At 46.5% G+C, this 19,337-nt stretch overlaps 1 protein-coding gene across 3 annotated transcripts in view; it reads left to right on the top strand.

Annotated features, from left to right (window-relative positions):
* Lmtk2 (lemur tyrosine kinase 2) overlaps positions 1–19,337 on the top strand; it is an 81,965-nt gene that overhangs the window by 38,394 nt on the left and 24,234 nt on the right. For 2 of the 3 annotated variants that reach the window (XM_039089354.2, NM_001427236.1), the window contains exons 4-7: positions 2,404–2,477; positions 3,572–3,690; positions 4,277–4,364; positions 12,838–12,971. In XM_039089354.2, the coding sequence (XP_038945282.1) occupies positions 2,404–2,477; positions 3,572–3,690; positions 4,277–4,364; positions 12,838–12,971 (415 nt within the window). The remainder of the gene's footprint in view (positions 1–2,403; positions 2,478–3,571; positions 3,691–4,276; positions 4,365–12,837; positions 12,972–19,337) is intronic. The other variant, XM_039089353.2, reaches the window with a different exon arrangement.

Genomic DNA, 19,337 nt, shown 5'->3' with positions numbered 1-19,337 from the left:
CACGTCCTTCGGAATAGTAGTCAGTGCTTTTTCCACAGAGCCATCCCTGCAGCCGGTCACGGCAGTGACGTCATGTTTATGTATTTGTTACTTAGTGCGTGTATGTGGGTGGCATGGTGCATATGGGGAGATCCAAGGACAGCTTGTGGGAATTTGTTCATTGCTTCTACCATGTGGGTTCCAGGGATGGATCTTTGGATCATTAGGTTTGGCAAGTAGGTACCTTTACCTAGTGAGCCATCTTGTCAACTTCGACATCTATTTTTTTTTTAATCATTTACTACATTTGTTTGGATTGCTTCATAAATCTTAATTTAATATTTTTCCTTTTGAAAAAACATTATTTGTAGTTATGCATACATGTGTGTTTGCATGTGGGTGTGTGCATGTGAGTGCAGGCCCTAGTGGAGGACAGAGGAATCAGATCCCCTAGAGCTAGATTTCAGACCTAAGCTATCCTTAGGTCCTCTGGAAGAGCATCAACCACTCTCAGCCACTGAGCCAGCTCTCCAGCTCCTTGCTTTATTTCTGAGTTTGTTCGATGTGATTACAATGAAGATTGCAGTTAACATCCTACATTTATAGTAACTGAGCTTAAACTGATGACAGCTTCAGTGTACAGTTTAAAGCTGTTACAAGTTGGGCCGAAGGCAGCTCAGTTGGTTGAGGGCTTAGCATGTGAGGGCCCCATCACCCACACAGTCAGGAAACTGAGGTGTCATGCGTGCCTGTAAGCTGAGCATTTCAGAGAGAGAGAGAGAGAGAGAAGAGCGAGGACGTAGCCAAGAGAATCCGTGCCTACAGAACTGAAGCCCAGCTGAGGATGCAGGAGAGCGTGTTAAAAGCAAGTAAGATCTTTATACATTGTATGTCTGCTCCCATAGACTTCTCACTTCTAAAGCGTTCATACTTCAGACCACATAAGGAGTAAAGAGGAACTGTGTTCCAGTAATCCAACGATGCTGGTTTGTGCTTAACTGTGCAATTGTGCTCGTGGAGACCTGTATTCTTCATACAGTTCTGAGATGTCTGTCCTTCCGTCTCACACTGAAGGGAATGAATGACTGCTCTGTAGCATTTATCTCAGGGCAGGCATATTGGCAGCAAACTCCAGCGGTCTTCGTTTCTGGAATGTGGTTTTGCCAGATAGAGCATTCTCAGTTGGAAGGTCTTTTTCTCCCAGCACTTTATCTAGGGAGCCCACTGCCTTCTGGCCCCCATTTCTGATGACTAGTTGGCTCTTACTCTTATTCAGGATCCTCTGTACACAGTGAGTCACCTCTGCCCTCCCAGGATTCTCGGGCTCTCTGCAGTTAGATCGGTAGGGTCTTGTGTGTTCTGAGTCTGATGATACTTGGAGTTTACTGAAATTTCGGATATGGAGATGCATGTCCTGTAGCCATAGCAGACTGTTTTCTTCCTTCCTTCCTCCTTCCCTCCCTCCCTCTTTCCCCCCTCTCATCTCTTTTTTGCCTTTGGGACTTCACTTATGTCTATATTGGTTCACTTGATAGTGCCCTTGTGACAAAGAAGCAAAACAAAACCAACAGTGTAAGATATTAAAGTAAGGGGTTGGGGATTTAGCTCAGTGGTAGAGCGCTTGGCCCTGGGTTCAGTCCCCAGCTCCGAAAAAAAGAAAAGAAAAAAAAAAGATATTAAAGTAAGGTATCAAAAACTATATCATTAGCATTTAAACTCGAGACTCTGTCATTAGTTTGAAAGAGATGCTTATGTGTTTGTTTTTACTTTTATTAGCACAAATACTAAACTTAGTCTTTTTACCTTATGTATTTGGCACTTAATATAAAGATTTATTTTCTTTTTTTTAAGATTTATTTATTGTATATAACTACACTGTAGCTGTCTTCAGATACACCAGAAGAGGGCATCAGATCCCATTACAGATGGTTGTGAGCCACCATGTGGTTGCTGGGATTTGAACTCAGGACCTCTGGAAGAGCAGTCAGTGCTCTTAACTGCTGAGCCATCTCTCCAGCCCCAAAGATTTATTTTCATTATTTGTGCGTGTGCGTGCATGTGCGCACGTAAGTTCGTGTGTGCGTGTCACAGAGCCTCACATCCCCTGGAAGTGGAACTGCACGTGGTTGTGAGTGGTGAGTGACTTGATGTGAATGCTGGGAACTGAACTGGGGTCCTCGGGAAGAGCAATAAGCTCTTTTTTTTTTTTTTTTTTTTTTTTTTTACTTTTGTTAAATACGCGTGTGTTGTTATTGTTGTTGCTGCTGCTGTTTTGAGACAGTTTATCAGGTAGTCCGGGCTAGCCTCAAACTCATGATCCTCCTGCTTCAGTCTTCCTGAAGTCTGGGAAACCTGAGCCAGTCACTATTGCTGTTCTTCCTAAATGCTTATATTTGTAATGTTCTCTCTCTTTTTTTCTCCCAGAAGGTTTGAAGTCTCAGGTCGCTCGCCACAGTCTAAACTATATACAGGAGATTGGGAATGGCTGGTTTGGGAAGGTAAAGTGCTCCGTATTTTCTTTCCCCTTTTCTTGATTCTAAAGTTCACGCTTTTGCTGCTTAGAACTACCTAGTTAATGGTCTTTGAGTATAGCAGCCTAAACAAGGTTAGACAGCCTCCTAGAAAGTTGTGTGCCCGGCACAGCAGCACTCACTCCCTCCACCTCGCAGCTGCAGGGAGATGAGAAAGTTCTTCTAGCACTAGACAATGCCTCATGTCCCCATTCATAATTAGCGTTACAATGTAAACTCAGGTCCTTTACCACCTAGTCTTCTCACTGTTTACAATTATTTCAAAAGGAAATCATTCGATCCTGGTCATTTCCTAGTTAAGTAGTCCTTTACTTTGCTGTCAGTCCAAGGTGACCTGCGTTTGGAAATGCTTTTGCACTGTCCTTTATGTAACTGTTTCCTTGTAGCGAGCTCTTAGGACATAGTTCATCTCACCTTTCTACCTCAGGGGAGTGGTACTCTTCTGTGTGTTTTGGCTGAAGTTTTGGAATAGTCAAAGGCCTGATGTCATCAGCATACCATGGGTTTTTAAGTCTCTGTGTGATTGCGTGTTGGCCGTTTGCTTAAAATGCCCGTGAGGAATGCTTAAGATATTTGAATGGAATTCACAGATCTTTCTCTGTTGTTGTATCATGGTTCGTTTCCATGAAGACGTTTCCAAGTAAGTAGAAAAGATAGATGACATAAATGTCTTAACTATCTGGCGAATATTTTAAAAGGTCCTTTTATTACAGTCTTTCCGTCATTTCTTTTCTTCCTTTCCCCCCTTCACTCCCTCTCCTTCCTCCTCTTTCTTTATTCCCCCACCTCCTTTCCCGTTCTTTCATCAGGATATCTCTGTATAGCGTAGGCTAGTCCTTTATGACCTCTGTGTCTTCCTATCTGAGCTCCTTAGTGTGGGGTTCCATGTGTACTGTCACCCCATGTAAGTGTGTGAGTTTCCTAAGCTCTGTGAGTTGGCCTGCAGAGTAACAGGCCATCTAGCTGTTACTTGTTCTTCTTCACTCTATTTCCTATTAAATGTCACACACTTCTCTATTGTTTTGATAGAAGTGACAAGGAAAACCGTTGTTTGCTTCTAGGTGCTCCTGGGAGAGACTTACACAGGCACCAGCGTCACAAGAGTCATAGTGAAGGAGTTAAAAGTCAGTGCAAGCCCAAAGGAACAAGATACTTTCCTGAACAGTGGAGAGCCTTACTAGTAAGTAAGCTTTTGTATGTGGTCTGCACACAGCCTGCGGCTCTGGAAAGTAAATGTGTAAACCCACTTTGGCTAGAAAACCAGTCTCATTAGACCCAAAGCAGCCTCATGTCAGTTAAGAACAGTTAACCACTCAGCTTGGACAAGAAAAGACAGCAGCTCCAAGGTGACAAAGATGCCAGAGCTATCTGTCAAGGATGTCAAACCAGCCATCACAGAGACATTCCACTGAGCATGTGCAGCACACTTGATGTGATAGGGAAATGCAGGTTGTGTCGAAAGCCCCAAATAGTCTATTTAAGAAATCTAGGACAGGTAAGTTCAGCAGGGTTGCAGGATGCACGATGAATGTGCAAGAGTCACTTTGGGCAGGGACTGTCGGTCAGTGGAGAGCGCTTGCCTAGTGCGGGAGGCCCTGAGAAAGCCTCTCACCTTGTAGTCCTTGCTGGCCTTGAAGCGCCTCCTTGAGGAGTGCTGAGATTGAAGGGCTTGGCCACCATCCGCAATGTGACATGACCCTGTCAGTTTGCCATGCTGTAATGGAGACCATTGTGATGGACAGCACTGTGACTTTTATTTTTACCAGCATTCTTCAGCATCCGAATGTTCTTCAGTGTGTCGGGCAGTGCGTGGAAGCCATTCCCTACCTTCTGGTGTTTGAGTTCTGCGACCTGGTAAGATTTATTAGAAATTCAAGTTGAAGTGTTGGAGGGTTATTTGCAGATGTTCTTGACAGAAATGGGTTGTTGCTGGCGCTAATATCTGCCTATCGGGGAACTTGGTGGCATGTTACCTGATTCATTTCCTTTGTCACTTTTCTAGTGTTGCTATACCCAGACCCAAGCTGAGCTGTCTACTCTTCCTATGTTGAGTCCTACAGGCCCTGACTTACGGTTGTTGTTTTGTTGGTTTGAGACCGAGTTTCTCTGTAGCACCTGCTGTACTGGCACGCTCTCTGTAGGCCAGGCTGGCCTCAACCTCACAGAGATCCACCTGGCTCTGCTTTAGCTTTTAAAACTTGTCAGTACTGTACATATGACTGACAGGAGGCTCATGGAGTTTGGGCCTACACTAGATCACACATACATGGGTGAGTTTAGAGCATGGACGCACCATTCCCCTCCAGAGACCCTAAGGTCTTCACACCAACCTGGCATTTTGAAATGTTTCCCCCCCTGGAAAGGTAACTCATGAAAACTTTAACCATCAGAATACCATTACTCATTCAGTTGAGGGTTTTTTTGCCTTCGTATGTATATATATGTGTATGCATGTTTGTACATGTTGGGATGTATGAAGGTGCATGTAGAGGCCCGAGGTTGATGTCAGTTGTCCTCCTTGTTCCTTGAGGTGGGGTCCTTTGCTGAACCCGGAGCTCTCACGTAAGGTAATGCAGAGGTTTGCTGTCCCCACCCTCCACACTGCAGTTACAGCAGACTGCCATGCCACTCAGCATTTATGTGGGGAATGGGGATCCTCAAATCTGTCTCCTCAGCCCCTTTCCAATTTTGAAAATGGTGGATGTATACATTTATATTGTTAAATTAGATAGGCAGGAGTTCAGGGTCATAGCCAGCCTGAGGTCAGCTGAGCTTGTGTGAGACTGTCTCGCACAGGGTACTTATTTTCTTCTTCTACCTATGAAGAGCGATAGTTGGAAAGATTTTTCTTCATGGAGGTAGAGGACTACTTTTAAAAACAATTTCCATGTGAAATTTTTGAAAAATCTTTTGTCCAGTGCAGAATATTTCACATTTTAAGCCTGCTTCTAGCACATAATAATTGTTATTTTTCCAAAAACGGTTAAGAGTATAACTGAACTCGCTAAATTTTAATTGATTTCCTTGCATTGTCTGGGTTTTGAGAACATGAAAACTTCCTTGGCTGTGTACAGAGAAGTAGGAGCGTCCCGGACTAAACCCCCAGTTCAGTTGGATCACACTGTGCTGCTGGAAGAGGAAGCAGGCTGCATTGTGCATGCAGCTTTAGCTCCTAAGTAGACTCTAGATCGTGCTCTCCTGGTGGAGGTGGCTGTCTGAAGGAAAGTGGGTCAGTACGTGTGACCGCAGCCTTAGTTGGGTTCCATCCTAGTCTGACCCTAGATGGCTGTGGTCTGGCCACCCTGAGTTCAGTTCATGCAGAGACTGCACTGTAGGAGCGGTTGGGTGGCTTCAGCCTAGGAGCTGAAAATGGTGCCCACCTGCTCAGACTACAGGGGTGTCCCGCAGGGCCACCAGGCCTCAGGTGTACCTGGAGTCCCTTTCCAGAACTGCATGCTTACCCATGGCCTTCCTGAAAACAGGCCATTGTTCGAGGAGGAATGTAATCCACAGGCAGGAGCCACCGTCTGGTCCCAAACCCACTCCTAAGTCACTGCAGCTAAAGGGCCGGCTGTCTCCATCTGCTCTTAGGGCAGGAGCCTGGGGATGGAGAGCATCTCCTGCACAGACAAGCGAGAATGTTTCTGCACTTCAGTAATCCATATAGAGTTACCAGCCTGACTCGGAACGCTTCTGAAAGCATGTGACAACTCCGCTGTGACCAGTTTATAACGCTTGATGGTAGCTGTCCTTGAGACACGATTGGAAAGATGACTGCAGGGTTTCATGTAACTTGCCATAGCGTATACATGATGCTCTCTTACGATACCAAGGCAATAAAAGTGTTTCAGTTGAGGATTGCTCATCTAAGAAAAATGGACTGAATGTCCTTGGAACCCTGAGAGCTGTGCTCAGTACTCAGGGAATTCAGAGGTGATTGATAGGTCTGCCCTGCCAGTGTGCCTGCAGCCAATTCACCTGTCAGGTTCAGGTAGATACCTGCAAAAGTAATTTCACCCATGACGAGGGCAGGGCGTAAAGGCGTTACTTTACAGAAAGCACTTGGTAAATGGTGTGTGTGTGGTGTGTACATGTTACAGCACAAGTGGAAATTGGAGGACAACTTTCAGGAATTGATGCTAGCCTTCTACTATGCAGTTCCAAGAATCAAACTCAGATCCTCAGGCTTGGTGTCTAGCACCAAAAGCCATCTCATCAGTCCCACCTTTTTCCCCTCAGTGTGTGCTGTACTAGGGATACAACCAGGGATCTTGAACATGCTAGGCAAGAGATCTGCCACAGAGCCACACTGCAGATCCTCAGGGAAGCCTGGCCTGGAAGGGAAGCTTGCAGTGAGTAGCCACGTTAAGTGAGCTTCCCAGGGATACAGATCCTCTGCAGTTGTAAAGGCAGTAGCATTTACCTATGTGATGGAGATCAGGTCGGAAAGTCAGATGTGATTGGGACCCTGCAGGTGCTATGCCAGTGTGGGAGTTCGGGTGAGGGGCTTCCCAGTCATCTGAACGTTTGTTCTGCAGTTTGTGGTGCTGTGCTGAGGAGGGCTGTGGCCTTACTGGAGGAAGTCTGCCATTAGAGGTGGACTTGGAGAATAAAAAGCCTGTGCCATTCTCAGTGTACTTTCTCTGCTTGTGCTTGTGGTTCAAGACTCAGACCTCACCTTCTGCCCTCAGCATCCAATTCCTGCTGCCTGTGATCTCAGTACTCAGCAGGCTAAGCCAAGAGGCTGCCTGCCTCTCCACACAGGACTTCCAGGCTGTGGTACAGAGCATTAAAAAAAATTTTTTTTCCCATGGTAGCTCTCTTTGGCTATGTTTTATATACAAAGTAATGAGGTCATAAAATAAGTTTATAAGTCCAATAAAAATTTGAAATTACAGATTTATTCCTAGGTTCATCATTAGTAGACTGTGAATGAAGTGCTGGTGTGGCATGGCCTGGGAACATGACTGGCCTGGCTGAACTTGGGCACATCGTTTGGAGCTTCTCCAAAAATGTTCTGCCTTCTCTGGCTTAGCAAGCACACTGTGTGTCCTATATTGTTGTGAGGTTTAGGGACACAGTAGGGAACAGGTGAAAACCTAGCTGTGTTCACAGCTTGCTTATAGTAGAACAAACAAAGAAAAAGATGGTCTGCAAACAACAGTGTGCTTGTGGGGGGGTCACAACATGGCTTACGTTTAACATGATGGGGGAGAACTGGGGTTTAATCCCCAGCACCCGTATGACAGCTCACATGGGTAACCTCCGTAACTCCATTTCCCATTTTGGATTTCCACATACAGTGCACAAACATACATGAAGGTAAAACATGCAGTACACATGAAATAATAATCCTTTTTTTAAAGCCTAGGGCCAAGATTAGCAATAAAGCACTTACCAAGAACCTACCAGTGAGCGGCTGGGGATGTAGCTCAGAGGTAGAGCACTCGCTTACGGTGAACAAGTCCCGAGTTCAACTCCCAGCTCTAAAAGAAACAAAATGTAATCCGCTTTGGCGCTCAGACAAAGGCAGGTAGGGATGGGTTTCAGACCACATGAAAGCAGTGGCCTAACAAGCGTCCAGCTGTGGCTCACTGTGCGAGCTGCTAAGACCTGGAAACACATAGTTCGAAGATGGTTGAAAGACAGGATTTACTAATGGCATCTTTGATTTTATCTGATCTGCCGAAAACTGGCGATGCCATACTTTGCACTGTTACGGGTTGGCCGCTTTGTTCTGATCTGTGTTAGACTGGAGCTACCCTCTTAGACATCCTCGGAGAAAAGCACAGGGTGTCAGGAGGGGAGGGCTACCAGCCCAGCACACAAGTCTGTGGACTGCTTACAGAACAGTGAGGAGCGTTGTAGACATTTTTTTTCTTTTTTCTTTTTTTCGGAGCTGGGGACCGAACCCAGGGCCTTGTGCTCGCTAGGCAAGCACTCTACCACTGAGCTAAACCCCCAGCCCCTGTTGTGGACATTTTTAATCCCAGCCCGGGGTTCCTGCCTTGTCTTTGACGTTTAGTTTCCAGATAAAAGACACACATAACCTTTATGTTTACAGTAAACCTCGGACAGCACAGGAGCTGGGCAGATTCTACCCGTATGGCCTTTCCTATCGATTACCCTGAGTTATCACCTACTATTGACTATGTTCTTCTAGGGTGCTCTCAACTCCCACTGACCAGCCCTCAGGACCATGTTCATGACTCACCTACCCCATGATGGCTTCTCTTCCTCCTGCACCTTCTTCCTGTGGTTCTCATCAGACCCCCAGCCTGGGAAACCTAAACCCCACCTCTGTATCTTCAGCTCAGCTCTTAGCTGTCAGTGGCATTGTTAGTGGCCATCGTGTTAGTGACATCGTTACTTACCAATCAGAAATGTCTTGGGGGCAGGGTCACTTGTGTCTACTGCAGACTCTAGGTCAGGGAATACACACTTAGCATTACAGTAGACAAGGAGGCCAAACCTTACACGGCATACACGGCTGTGGCGTGGTTACAGAACAGTGAGAGGGAAGGGCCACCAAGAATGCAGTGACACCTAGACATGCTGGAGACTGTGGTGCCCCAGACCACAGGTAGTTGGCTCAAGGTCGTTAGCTAAGGTGGTTATTTGTTACTGTAAAAATATAAAAATAAAAAAGTAAGGTTGTCTTTCATCCCCCACTAGGTCCCGCACCTCAGTGCCCCAAGATATCTGCTGGATATCTTAATTCTCAGTCAGCAAAGCATCTCACCCGCTCTGCTCCATCCCCTATCACACTGTCGAAGGCCTCTCTCTGAGCCTGGCAGCAATCTCTCTACCTATCTAGTTCCCAAGGCAGGTTTCCATGCCAGAAACACACATCCCAGCTCTGTGGTAACCCAGACCAGCCGCCGCACACTCCCTTACACTTAAATCGCCACATGAAAGAACACACAGCACAATAGCCTTTGATCCAATTGATAAGATATAATTGCCCACCTAAACATACAAAGCCCAGTACACATCCATCCCTTAAAAACATTCGTAACACCCTGTAAAGGTGCAGCGTGGAATCTTAGCGTCACCCGCCATGTTGTCCTGCACGGCTTCTCTCCCTGTCCCTCCTGTCTCTTCTTCTTTCCGTTCCAGTCTCCTCCTCTTCCTTCAAACTTTTCTCCCACCCATCCTTCCTTCTCGTCCAATGACAGGCCTCCTTCTATCTTGTGCCTGCCTCACCTGTGCCATCATCCCAGTTGTTTTGTCTGATAACTTTCTGTGTGTGTTTATTTTATGTGAGGCGGGGTGGAGGACCCACTTGGTTGGTTTCTTTCCACCGTGTTGGGTATGAGGATGGTGCTCAGATTGAGGCTGGTGTTGAGCCATCATGCCGTCTCAAGGGGCTGGCTTTGAAGGAAGAATGAGACCTGGGGGGAGGGGGTGGTTTTGGCTCATTCTCGGCAGAACCGCTGGCTGTGGGAATGGGGGTTCAGCATGTGTAGTCAAAGCACAGAGGCTCGTTCAAGGGAAGAGGCCACAGGACGCAGCCAGGACATGCCAGGCTGTGAAAGGAGTCTGCTCAAGAAGGAAGACAACAGTGGTAGCAAGAACAAGAGCAGACAGGGATGAGGGGGTGGAGCCAGAGGCTCCTAGCTTTTGTTGCTTTTCCTGAGAGCTTAAGGGATAGGAGAGCTGAGAGAAGAGAAGACTTCAGAGGAGAGGGGTTTAGAAGGCCACAAGCAAATAACCCACCAGCCAAGAGGCAGGGGGTATTAGGATCGCATCCAGATACAAGCCTGAGTGAGCTTCAACTGGTCCATACCCATTCATTCATGAAAGTAAGAGAGATTCAGGATCATCCTTACTTGAATTTGAGGCTAGCCTGGGCTATCTATCTAAAGCCTGTCTCAAAACCAAACAAAGTTCTTTAAACATATTAGACAAACAAATGACCAGCATTTCCACTATAAAGGTATTTACTGTCTCCATTACATTAAGTGGTTAACATTAAATTAACATATATTAAAAATTAATTCTCTGTGTTTAGTGATCTGCCAAAATCCTGTATAGAGCACTACTGGCCTTTTGTGTTGGAATTTAGGAGGGCTAATGCTGGGTATAGATAGCTCCCTGTCGCCATCTAGTGTCAGCAAATTGTCTTTCTTGGATGTACTTGAAAAATGTAAAGCCTGGATAGAGAATTTCATTTTAATTCACAACACATTGTTCTTGGTGATTTTTTAAAAAAAAAAAAGATTTATTTATTTTAATGTGTATGAGTACACTGTCACTGTCTTCAGACCCACCAGAAGAGGGCATCAGATCTCATTACAGATGGTTGTGAGCCACCATATGGTTGCTGGGAATTGAGCACAGGACCTCTGGAAGAGCAATCAGTGCTCTTAACCACTGAGCCATCTGTCCAGCCCTCTTGGTAATTTCATATTTTTTCTTTAAATCACAGACAGTACTAATTGTCCATATCTACTCACTAATCACCCTTAAAGTATAAGTGAGACAAGCTGAGCCCTGTTGACGTCCTGTAATCTAAGACAGACTTCTTTCCTTTTTCTTTCTTTCTCTTTTGGGTGGGGTTTCTTGTGTTCCAGGCTGGCTTCAAAGTCATTTTATAGCCAAAGAATGATGTTGAATTCCTCATTCTCCTGCCTCCACCTTTTAGGTAGCAAGACAGCCATTGTCACAGCTGGCTCTTGTGACTCTTGTAAGCCTCGGTCCTATATCTGCAAGATACCTGAGGTTGTAAGAAATAAGCACCTTGGGTAAAAGATACAAACCATCCTGTTTTATACAATGCACAAAAGCACGAATGGCAGTCCTGATACTTGGGAGGGTGGGATGAGATTCTTGACCAGCCTGCATTACATGGTCATGCTCTTGTCTCAAAACATCAAAATATGACAATTCAAGAACAATCACTGTTATCAACAAACAGTTTTGTGTGTGCTAGAACTGTTAAAGAGAGGAATAGACACCAGTGCAGGTCTGGGTGGGACCTAGACACTACATTAGTGTGTGCACAGCTGCCTGCGGAGGAATATTACGATTGAAAATTCTATCCTGGGAGGAATCTGACAAATTTTCTCTCTTTGGTAAACTTACTGAAGTTGTCAAGAAGATCATCCACCCTCTGAGTTTCTTTTTTTTTTTTTTTTTTTTTTTTCCGGAGCTGGGGACCGAACTCAGGGCCTTGCGCTTGCTAGGCAAGCGCTCTACCACTGAGCTAAATCCCCAACCCCTGAGTTTCTTTTTTAATTGGACTTTAAGCTGTAAGATCTTGAGTTACTGTCTATCTTAGTATCAGATTATAAAAATCTTCAATTTGGGGCCTGGAGAGATGACTCAGTAAAATGCTTACCAAATAAATGAGTTCAATCACCAAAACACATGTAAAGAAAGCCAGAGATGGTGTGTGTGTGTGTGTGTGTGTGTGTGTGTGTGTGTATGAATGTGTGTGTGTATGTGTAGTCCCAGCCCTAGAAAGACAGACAGAAGGGACCCTAGAAGTAGCTGGCCAGCCAGTCAGGCCTAGTAAGCAACTCCAGGCCAATAGGAGATACTGTCTCAAACACTCAAGTAGAGGGTGATTGAGGAAGGTGCCAGGGCTGACCTCTGGCCTCCAACACACACACACTTGAACGTGTGTGTATACATTCCTCTCCCAGAAAGCTTTCATTTGATTTAGATCAAATCAGTAAGTATCTGTTCTTGTGTAAGGAGACTAACATTATTTCCTCAATGTCCTTCCCCAAGCAGAGATGATGTCTATGTGTCCTCTTAGACAGGAAGCCCACAGCAGTCACGGGGAGTAGCCAGGAAGCTGGATGCCTGTGTGTCTGACTGGAATTTGTTCCTTTCCTGCTCAGGCTGCCATCCTCTGCGAAGGCTTTTGAATTGAATTGGAGTTTGCAGGTGGCTGGAATGCTCTTTCCCGTGTTGTTCCCTGGGAAAGGAAGCTGAGAGAGACTCGAACCTGTCCCGAGTACTCAGTGGCTTCCCACACCTCTTCCACCATTTTCTTTTTGCAGTCTCTTCTCCATTGCTCACGCATGCATACATAGTGGCCATGGAGCCTTGTGATGAAGTACTCACCTTATCCTGGAAATGGAAGTCAGGTGGTGTGAATGGCACCATTTTTTAAATTCTCCATATCACTTCTTTATTACCTGAAGGTTTCTAGACATCTGTACTGCACTGAGTTTAATTGTGCGTCATTGTCCGATTGTATTCCATTTACTGCTTTGTTCTGCGTCATTCTTAATAGTTCAGATCAGCTTCAGTGTGGCCTGGGTGCCTGGTTTCTCCCGGTGCTGCACCTGACACTCGTGCTTTCCTGTTGCAGGGTGACCTGAAGGCTTACCTGCACAATGAACAAGAGCACGTGCGCAGCGAGTCACAGACCATGCTGCTGCAGAGGATGGCGTGCGAGATTGCCGCAGGGCTGGCAGCCATGCACAAGCTGCACTTCCTGCACAGGTATGTCTGGCCAGGCACGGGCACTCCTCATGGTTTTGCTGTTGCTGCTCTCTGCAGAGGTGGTCAGGTTTGGGGAGAAGCCTGGGAAGGACTGTAGCTTAGTTGGTAGACTGTACGCTAACATGCCTAAAACTCTGGGCTTCGTAAACTGGATACAGTGGTACATAGAAGGCAGGAGAGTCAAAAAGAAGTTTAAAGACATTCTCCACTGCATAATTGAGGCCAGCCTGGGGTGCATGAGACCCTAATTCAAAAACACCTACACAAAAACTGAAGGCGGAAAGTGTGGAAGAAGGAAGGAGGAAATCAAGGAGGTCGGGTTGCATCACGAGCGCTCTGCTTTAGACACAGTGGTGAAGACGGGGTTGGGTTTGAGTTAAACACTGCCAAAGAATGGAAGGATCATAGCCTGAAGTCTGGAGAATTCCCGAGGAGTGCACAGGGATACGCAGCAGGCTCCCTCCTGACCTCTGGCTCACTGCTTCTCTTCAGTAAGCTTCAGGCTGGGATCCTCTCCTGTGCTGTCCTTCACAGCCCCCAGGAAGAGGGGCTGAAGGCAACGGCGTCTCTTCTGGCCAACGAGCAATCGTGTCAGGTCTGAAGGTGCCGCCTCCGGTTTGTACCCTGGAGGACAGGCAGTTTGGGGCTGTGTGCATGATCAGGGCCTCCCCTGGTGGCTGCACCGTGAGTTGGAAAAGGCTTCCTGCTTAGTCTCCTTTAGACTGCAGGCTTTCACGGTCCAGTTTTTCAAAATAGAATTATTTATTTGTGTGTACAGAGTCAAGAACACCAGCCTGAAGAGGGAGTCCGATAGCCTTCTTTCTCACTCTCTGTCTTTGGTGAGGATTACCTGAGGCAGGAACTCTTCCTAGCTGACATTTTCCCAGCTAGGCTGGAAGTCAGCAATCGCCAGTGTTCCTGTGTCTGCCTCACCTCAGGTGGTGGGACGCTGAGTGTGAGACCATAAATCCATTCCTCGTGCTTGCTAATAACACAAAGATCTGAAAAGGCATACCTGTCTCGAAGAGACGTCTGGGAAGTTTCTATTTTCAAAAACCAGTCTCGAGCTGGAGAGGTGGCTCCGGTTCACACTGCTCCTGCAGAGGACCCAAGTTTAGTTTGCAGCACATACCCCAGACAACTCACACCTCTGCTCAACTCCAGCACGAGAATCTTCCTTCCTCCTCTGGCCTCTGCAGGTTCTCACACACACACACACACACACACACACACACACACAAATTAGAACATAAAATCTTAAGTCTCCCATCAAAATTACAACATGAAGTTCCCAGAGACAACTTAAACCATGGGAAGTGTGCATAAGGCCTGTTCACCACTGTGTTCTTAAAGATGACAGAGCTGTCATAGCCAGTAGTATTTTCCCATGCTTCTTCAAGGCAAAGTCTTGGAGTCTTGAAAACAAATAAAGATAAATCACATGGCTTGGACGATATCCACGCACAAAGCCCAGGGTACAGAAGGACCTTGGAACCATTGGCAGCCGTTTTGTTCTGCTGTTTAAAGGAACTGCTCTGGGCTGGGTGTGTGGTAGCTTAGCTGGTAAGGAACTTACAGGGCCAGACTTTGACCCCTTGCTTTTATTTTTTTTAATTTATTGTCCAAAATATTTATCTATCTTGGTTTTTATGTATATGAGGGTTTGCCTGCGTGTGTGAGGCCATACTCGTACAGTGGCTTCAGAGACCACACAGGCCATTGGCTTCTCTGGAACTAGAGTAACAGGCAGTTGTGAGCCGCCATGCAGGTGCTGGGAAGGACCCAGGTCTTCTGCAGTAGCCACAAGTGCTTTTTAACCACTGAGCCGTCTGTCCAGCCCCAATCCATTGTTTCATTTTTTTATAGAAACTCAGTGTGGCATTGTAAGCTCGTAATGACAGAGCTGGGTAGACAGACAGAGGGAAACCTAGCTTACTCGGGGACAGGGAGTGACAGTGACTGGGGGGAGTGGCATCGTAAGACAGTGTCTGAGGAGCCACACCTGAGGTTATCCTCTGGCCTCCACATGCACACGGACACTGCATACTCAGGTGTCTGTGCATACTCCACACACATGCACGAACACATACAGATGCTGTTTGATGGAAAGTCTCGTGTGGGACGGACTTCGCTTCTTTAAAAATTCTTCTTGTGTAGGTGGCCTTCCATATGGCCTGATTTTAAAATTGAGGTTTAGAACATTGGTTGACTCAGAGGACTTGGTCGAAATAGCCCGGTCCACCTGTCTAACCCAAAGTTGTTCTTATGTTAGAAACTGGTCTAGTAAGTCACCCTAGTTAAAATTTGTTTTTACATAATGTTTAGAGAGAGCCTTATCACAGGCTCTCAGGCAGCCTGCGTCTCTGAGGTCATACACAGCATTCTTGAAGGCCGTGTGAATGGTACATGTTCCTGTTACCATTCCACAGGTGACCCAGACAGAGCCCAGTGTCCCCCATCCTCTGCCTGCAAGGTCTCCTGGGCCGCAGGTACTCAGGTCACTGAGCGAATGGTGTTCGTGTTCAGACTGGCTAAGTAGCAGATAGACAACCAACAGGAGCCAGACCCAGGAGGCAAGGACAGGGAACCTTTTCTATACGTGCCTAGTTTGGGGTTTTTTTGTTTGTTTGTTTGTTTGTTTGTTTTTTGTTTTTGTTTTTTACTACTTTTTTTCCTTTCTTCTCTCTCTTTTTTAAGACAGGGTCTTACTCTGTTAGCCCTGAGTGGCCCGGAACTCACAGAGATCATCCCCCTCTGCCTCCAGAGGGCTAGGGTTAAAGGTGTACACACCACACTCAGCTAAAAAGAATTTTTTATTGTTGGTTTGGGGGTTTGGGGGTTTTTTGGGTTGTTTGTTTGGTTGGTTGGTTGTTTTGTTGTTTCGGTTTTTGTTTTGTTTTTTGTTCTTTTTTTTTTTTTTAAAGAAAGAATTTTTCTGTGTAGCCTTGACTATCTGTAGAACAGGCTGGCCTCAAACTCAGAGGTCTCCCTGCCTCTGCCGCCTGAATGCTGGGATTAAAGGCATTTGTCACCACCGCCAGGTTTGCTAAAAAAGATTCTTTAAAAGAAACAAAACCTATTGTACCCAGTGGTAAGGAGGCCAAGGCAAGAGAATTGCAAGTTCAAGACTCGCTTGGACTACATAGTAAGACTGCCTCAAAAAAACAAAATACCCCAGTGTTACCTGAGAGGGTGGCAAATGGGAGGAACAGACATTCCCAAGGGAACGAGGGAAGCTCCAGCTGCCTGTGGTGTTGCGTTGTGGCTAGCACAGGCGGGAACCATGTTGTGGTATCTGAAGTCTTAGGTGCATTTTGGGACATGACAGTGTGTGCTCTTTGTATATTTGTTTTGGTGTGAACGTTATTTAGAAAGTCTGTACCTACCAGTTTGCTGATTTGTGCTACCTGGAAGGGTAGAAGGAAAGGAGGAAGCCTTTTTTTTTTTTTTTTTTTTTTTTTTTCGGAGCTGGGGACGGAACCCAGGGCCTTGCCAGAGCCTTGCGCTTGCTAGGCAAGCACTCTACCACTGAGCTAAATCCCCAACCCCCTTTTTTTTTTTTTTTAGAGAGAGAGACAGACAGACAGACACACAGACCACCACCAGCAATGACAACTATGACAACTTTGCACTTCAGGAGGGCACAGAAAGAACCCCGCACCCTTGTTGCCCAATTAACGCAGCATCTCTGTGTAGCTCAGGTGATAGAGTACTGGCCAGGTACCCTCCAGGCCCTGGATCTGTCCCAAGCCCCCCAAAAAGCAGGCATGGATACCTTGGATTCTAAGATTTGAGAGGTGGAAGCAGATGAGACCAGAAGTTCAAGGTTGTCCTTAGCTACATAGAGTTTGAGGCTATTCTAGGTCACATGAAACTCAGTAAATCAAGGCACACACTAGTGTCTGTGTCTCACAAGTTAATGGCCCTCTGTAGGAAAAAACGCTGCATGTTTCTAAGCTAGCTCAGGGCAGGCCACCTGAGAAAAATCAGCATTCCAGGTAGAAAGTTCTAGTTCCCTTCATAACTACTGATTATAAATGTGCACACAGAAAATATACCAGCTTTCTCTGATCTAGATCTGGGCTGGTCTCTAGACTTGGATCTGAGGAGGTTACCTCGTGGGTAGTTAATCCTGGTGATACTGTGTTTTATTCTTAGCAAAGGTATCTGGTTATGGTGTAGGTCCCCAGGTACAGGACCCTGAGGGGATTGCCAGAAACCTCAGGGTCCTTCTCAGAAGTGGAGTCCCAGCTCCCATTCCAGAGAGGCGCCTGGGTCATGTCCATTCTTAGCTCACCCCAGACCTGCTGTCTGCTGCGTTCTGTTAAGTGAGTAGGAGGTAGGGTACCCAAGTGACTCCAGGACACATTTGGTGGTGAGAACCATCAAAGCCTTGCCCTAAAGATAGTTACTTGACAGCTCAGTTTGCTCTTGGTTTTCGTTTGGTTTGTTTTAATCTGGCTCATTTTGTGTTTTGTCAGTGCTGAGGATGGAATTCGGGGTGTTGTGTGTACTCCTGAGCTATCTTTCCAGCCCCTCACTGAGGGATCCTAGGTAGAGGCTAACTGAACCATGCTCCCAGTCCAGCCTTGGTTTTAGACTCTCAAAGCAACTCCCTTCCCTGTGTATTGAGGTTCAGCCTCTGTGTCTTGGGGTCTTACTACTGGGAAGTTCCGTTCCCTAGGCTTAGGCTCAGCCCTTGGTACTTCCTGTGCTGTCATAGTCCTCCGGGCTCAGCCCTTGGCAGGTTGGTGCCCACTGCCCAGAACCTGCTATCTGAGCGTTGCATCTAGTTTTGCAGTGTGTACAGTGGAACAGTACACTGCAGCCAGAAGAGACCCACAGAGGACTGACCGTCCAGCTCAGCCTTAGTCCCCACCAGCCCAAGGGAAAACCCACCCAGAGAGCCTTATCCTGTCCCATCAACAAGTCCCCAGAAGTCCACCCAGCAGTTACAGACAGTTTATAGGCACTGTCCTCTATGTCTAGTCAGAATTTCATGGTGGAAGAATTCTGCATTCCCAGAGTCCAACAATGGCTGCAAGATAAACAGGGGAAAGGCCACTGTGTGTGTGTGTGTGTGTGTGTGTGTGTGTGTGTGTGTGTGTGTGTGTGTGTGTGTGTGTGGTGTCCCCTACGCCGTCCCACATACACTAGTCTCTTTGCTATAATCTGCTGCTTGCACATCGGGTCCACAGCATGATGAACCAGCCCTTATGAACCTTGATGTTTGTGGCTGCAGCAGGCAGACAATGAGGGGGACAGAGAGGGTCAGCTGGGATTAGGGTGGTTAATTCTTCCCTCACCAGCTTTACCATTGTGAGTCTCCTTTGATCCCTCTGAGCTTATTTCTTCTGTAGAATTGGGCATCTGTTTTACCCAGAAGCACTGTTACCAAGATTGAATATGATAGCATGAGCCAAGCTCCCGGAAGAGTATTCCGTGGCTCTTGGGCATCTGGCTTGCTGTCGTCACTCTCTCCCTCTCAGGAACTTGGTTACTTGGCTTCCTGTAGATAGAGAAACTGGCATGGGTTAATTTGGATCTGCCTTGAGCACCTTGAGCCATTTGTGCTAGAGAACCAACCCTTCCACAGATGGGCAGGCTGTGACGCGCAGCTACCCAGGTTAAAAACAAATGGTGGTGAGAAGTGACGTGGAACCCTTGGGCCTGCTGCCAGGTATGGGGACCAGCCAGTGCCTCCCAGGAGCCAGCAGGACTGGAGCTCGGGCAGCTTCGCCACCAGACCAGTTTTTCAGCTTGAAGGGGAATGCTGGCTGCATTTGTGTTTCCTGACCTGAGCAGCCTTGACGTCAAGTTGCACGACAGCACCTTGTGTTTTTTCTCTTCCATGGCTTTGCACATTAATCGGTGCAGTGTTAGCATTTGGAGGCCAATTACAGCATCACTTTGAACCTAGATAACACTTTAGTGTTTTCAAAACATCCGTGCACATTTTTTATTATGCCCCTGTAATCACCGTTTCTGTGCACACTAAAGTTTTTTGTTTTGTTTTGTTTTGTTTTTAAAAGGAAGATTCTATATTGTTAGCAACAGCAAAGTCAGAAAGTGTCCAGGTTTTCCCCGCACACTACCACAGGCTAGAAGGCTCTGTGATGGAGCGCCGTGCAAATGACCCCACGTAAACAGCATAAAAGCCATCAGTGTAGCTGAGTCAGTATTCACTTAGCACGCCCACTGAGACCCAACATGCAAGGGACAGTATTACAGCCACCATCACTGCCCCTGTGGCTGTGGCTGGTGCGAGCATGAGAACACCTCATCCACTAGCAGAGTCATTTTCATACTCTGCATCCTTGGTGGGTACTGTTTCTTTCTCCAGCTAATAAATGAGAAACCGAGTCA

Source organism: Rattus norvegicus, chromosome 12, assembly GCF_036323735.1.
Source record: "Rattus norvegicus strain BN/NHsdMcwi chromosome 12, GRCr8, whole genome shotgun sequence".
Taxonomy (NCBI): Eukaryota; Metazoa; Chordata; class Mammalia; order Rodentia; family Muridae; genus Rattus; species Rattus norvegicus.
This window is presented reverse-complemented; position numbering and strand designations above follow the sequence as displayed.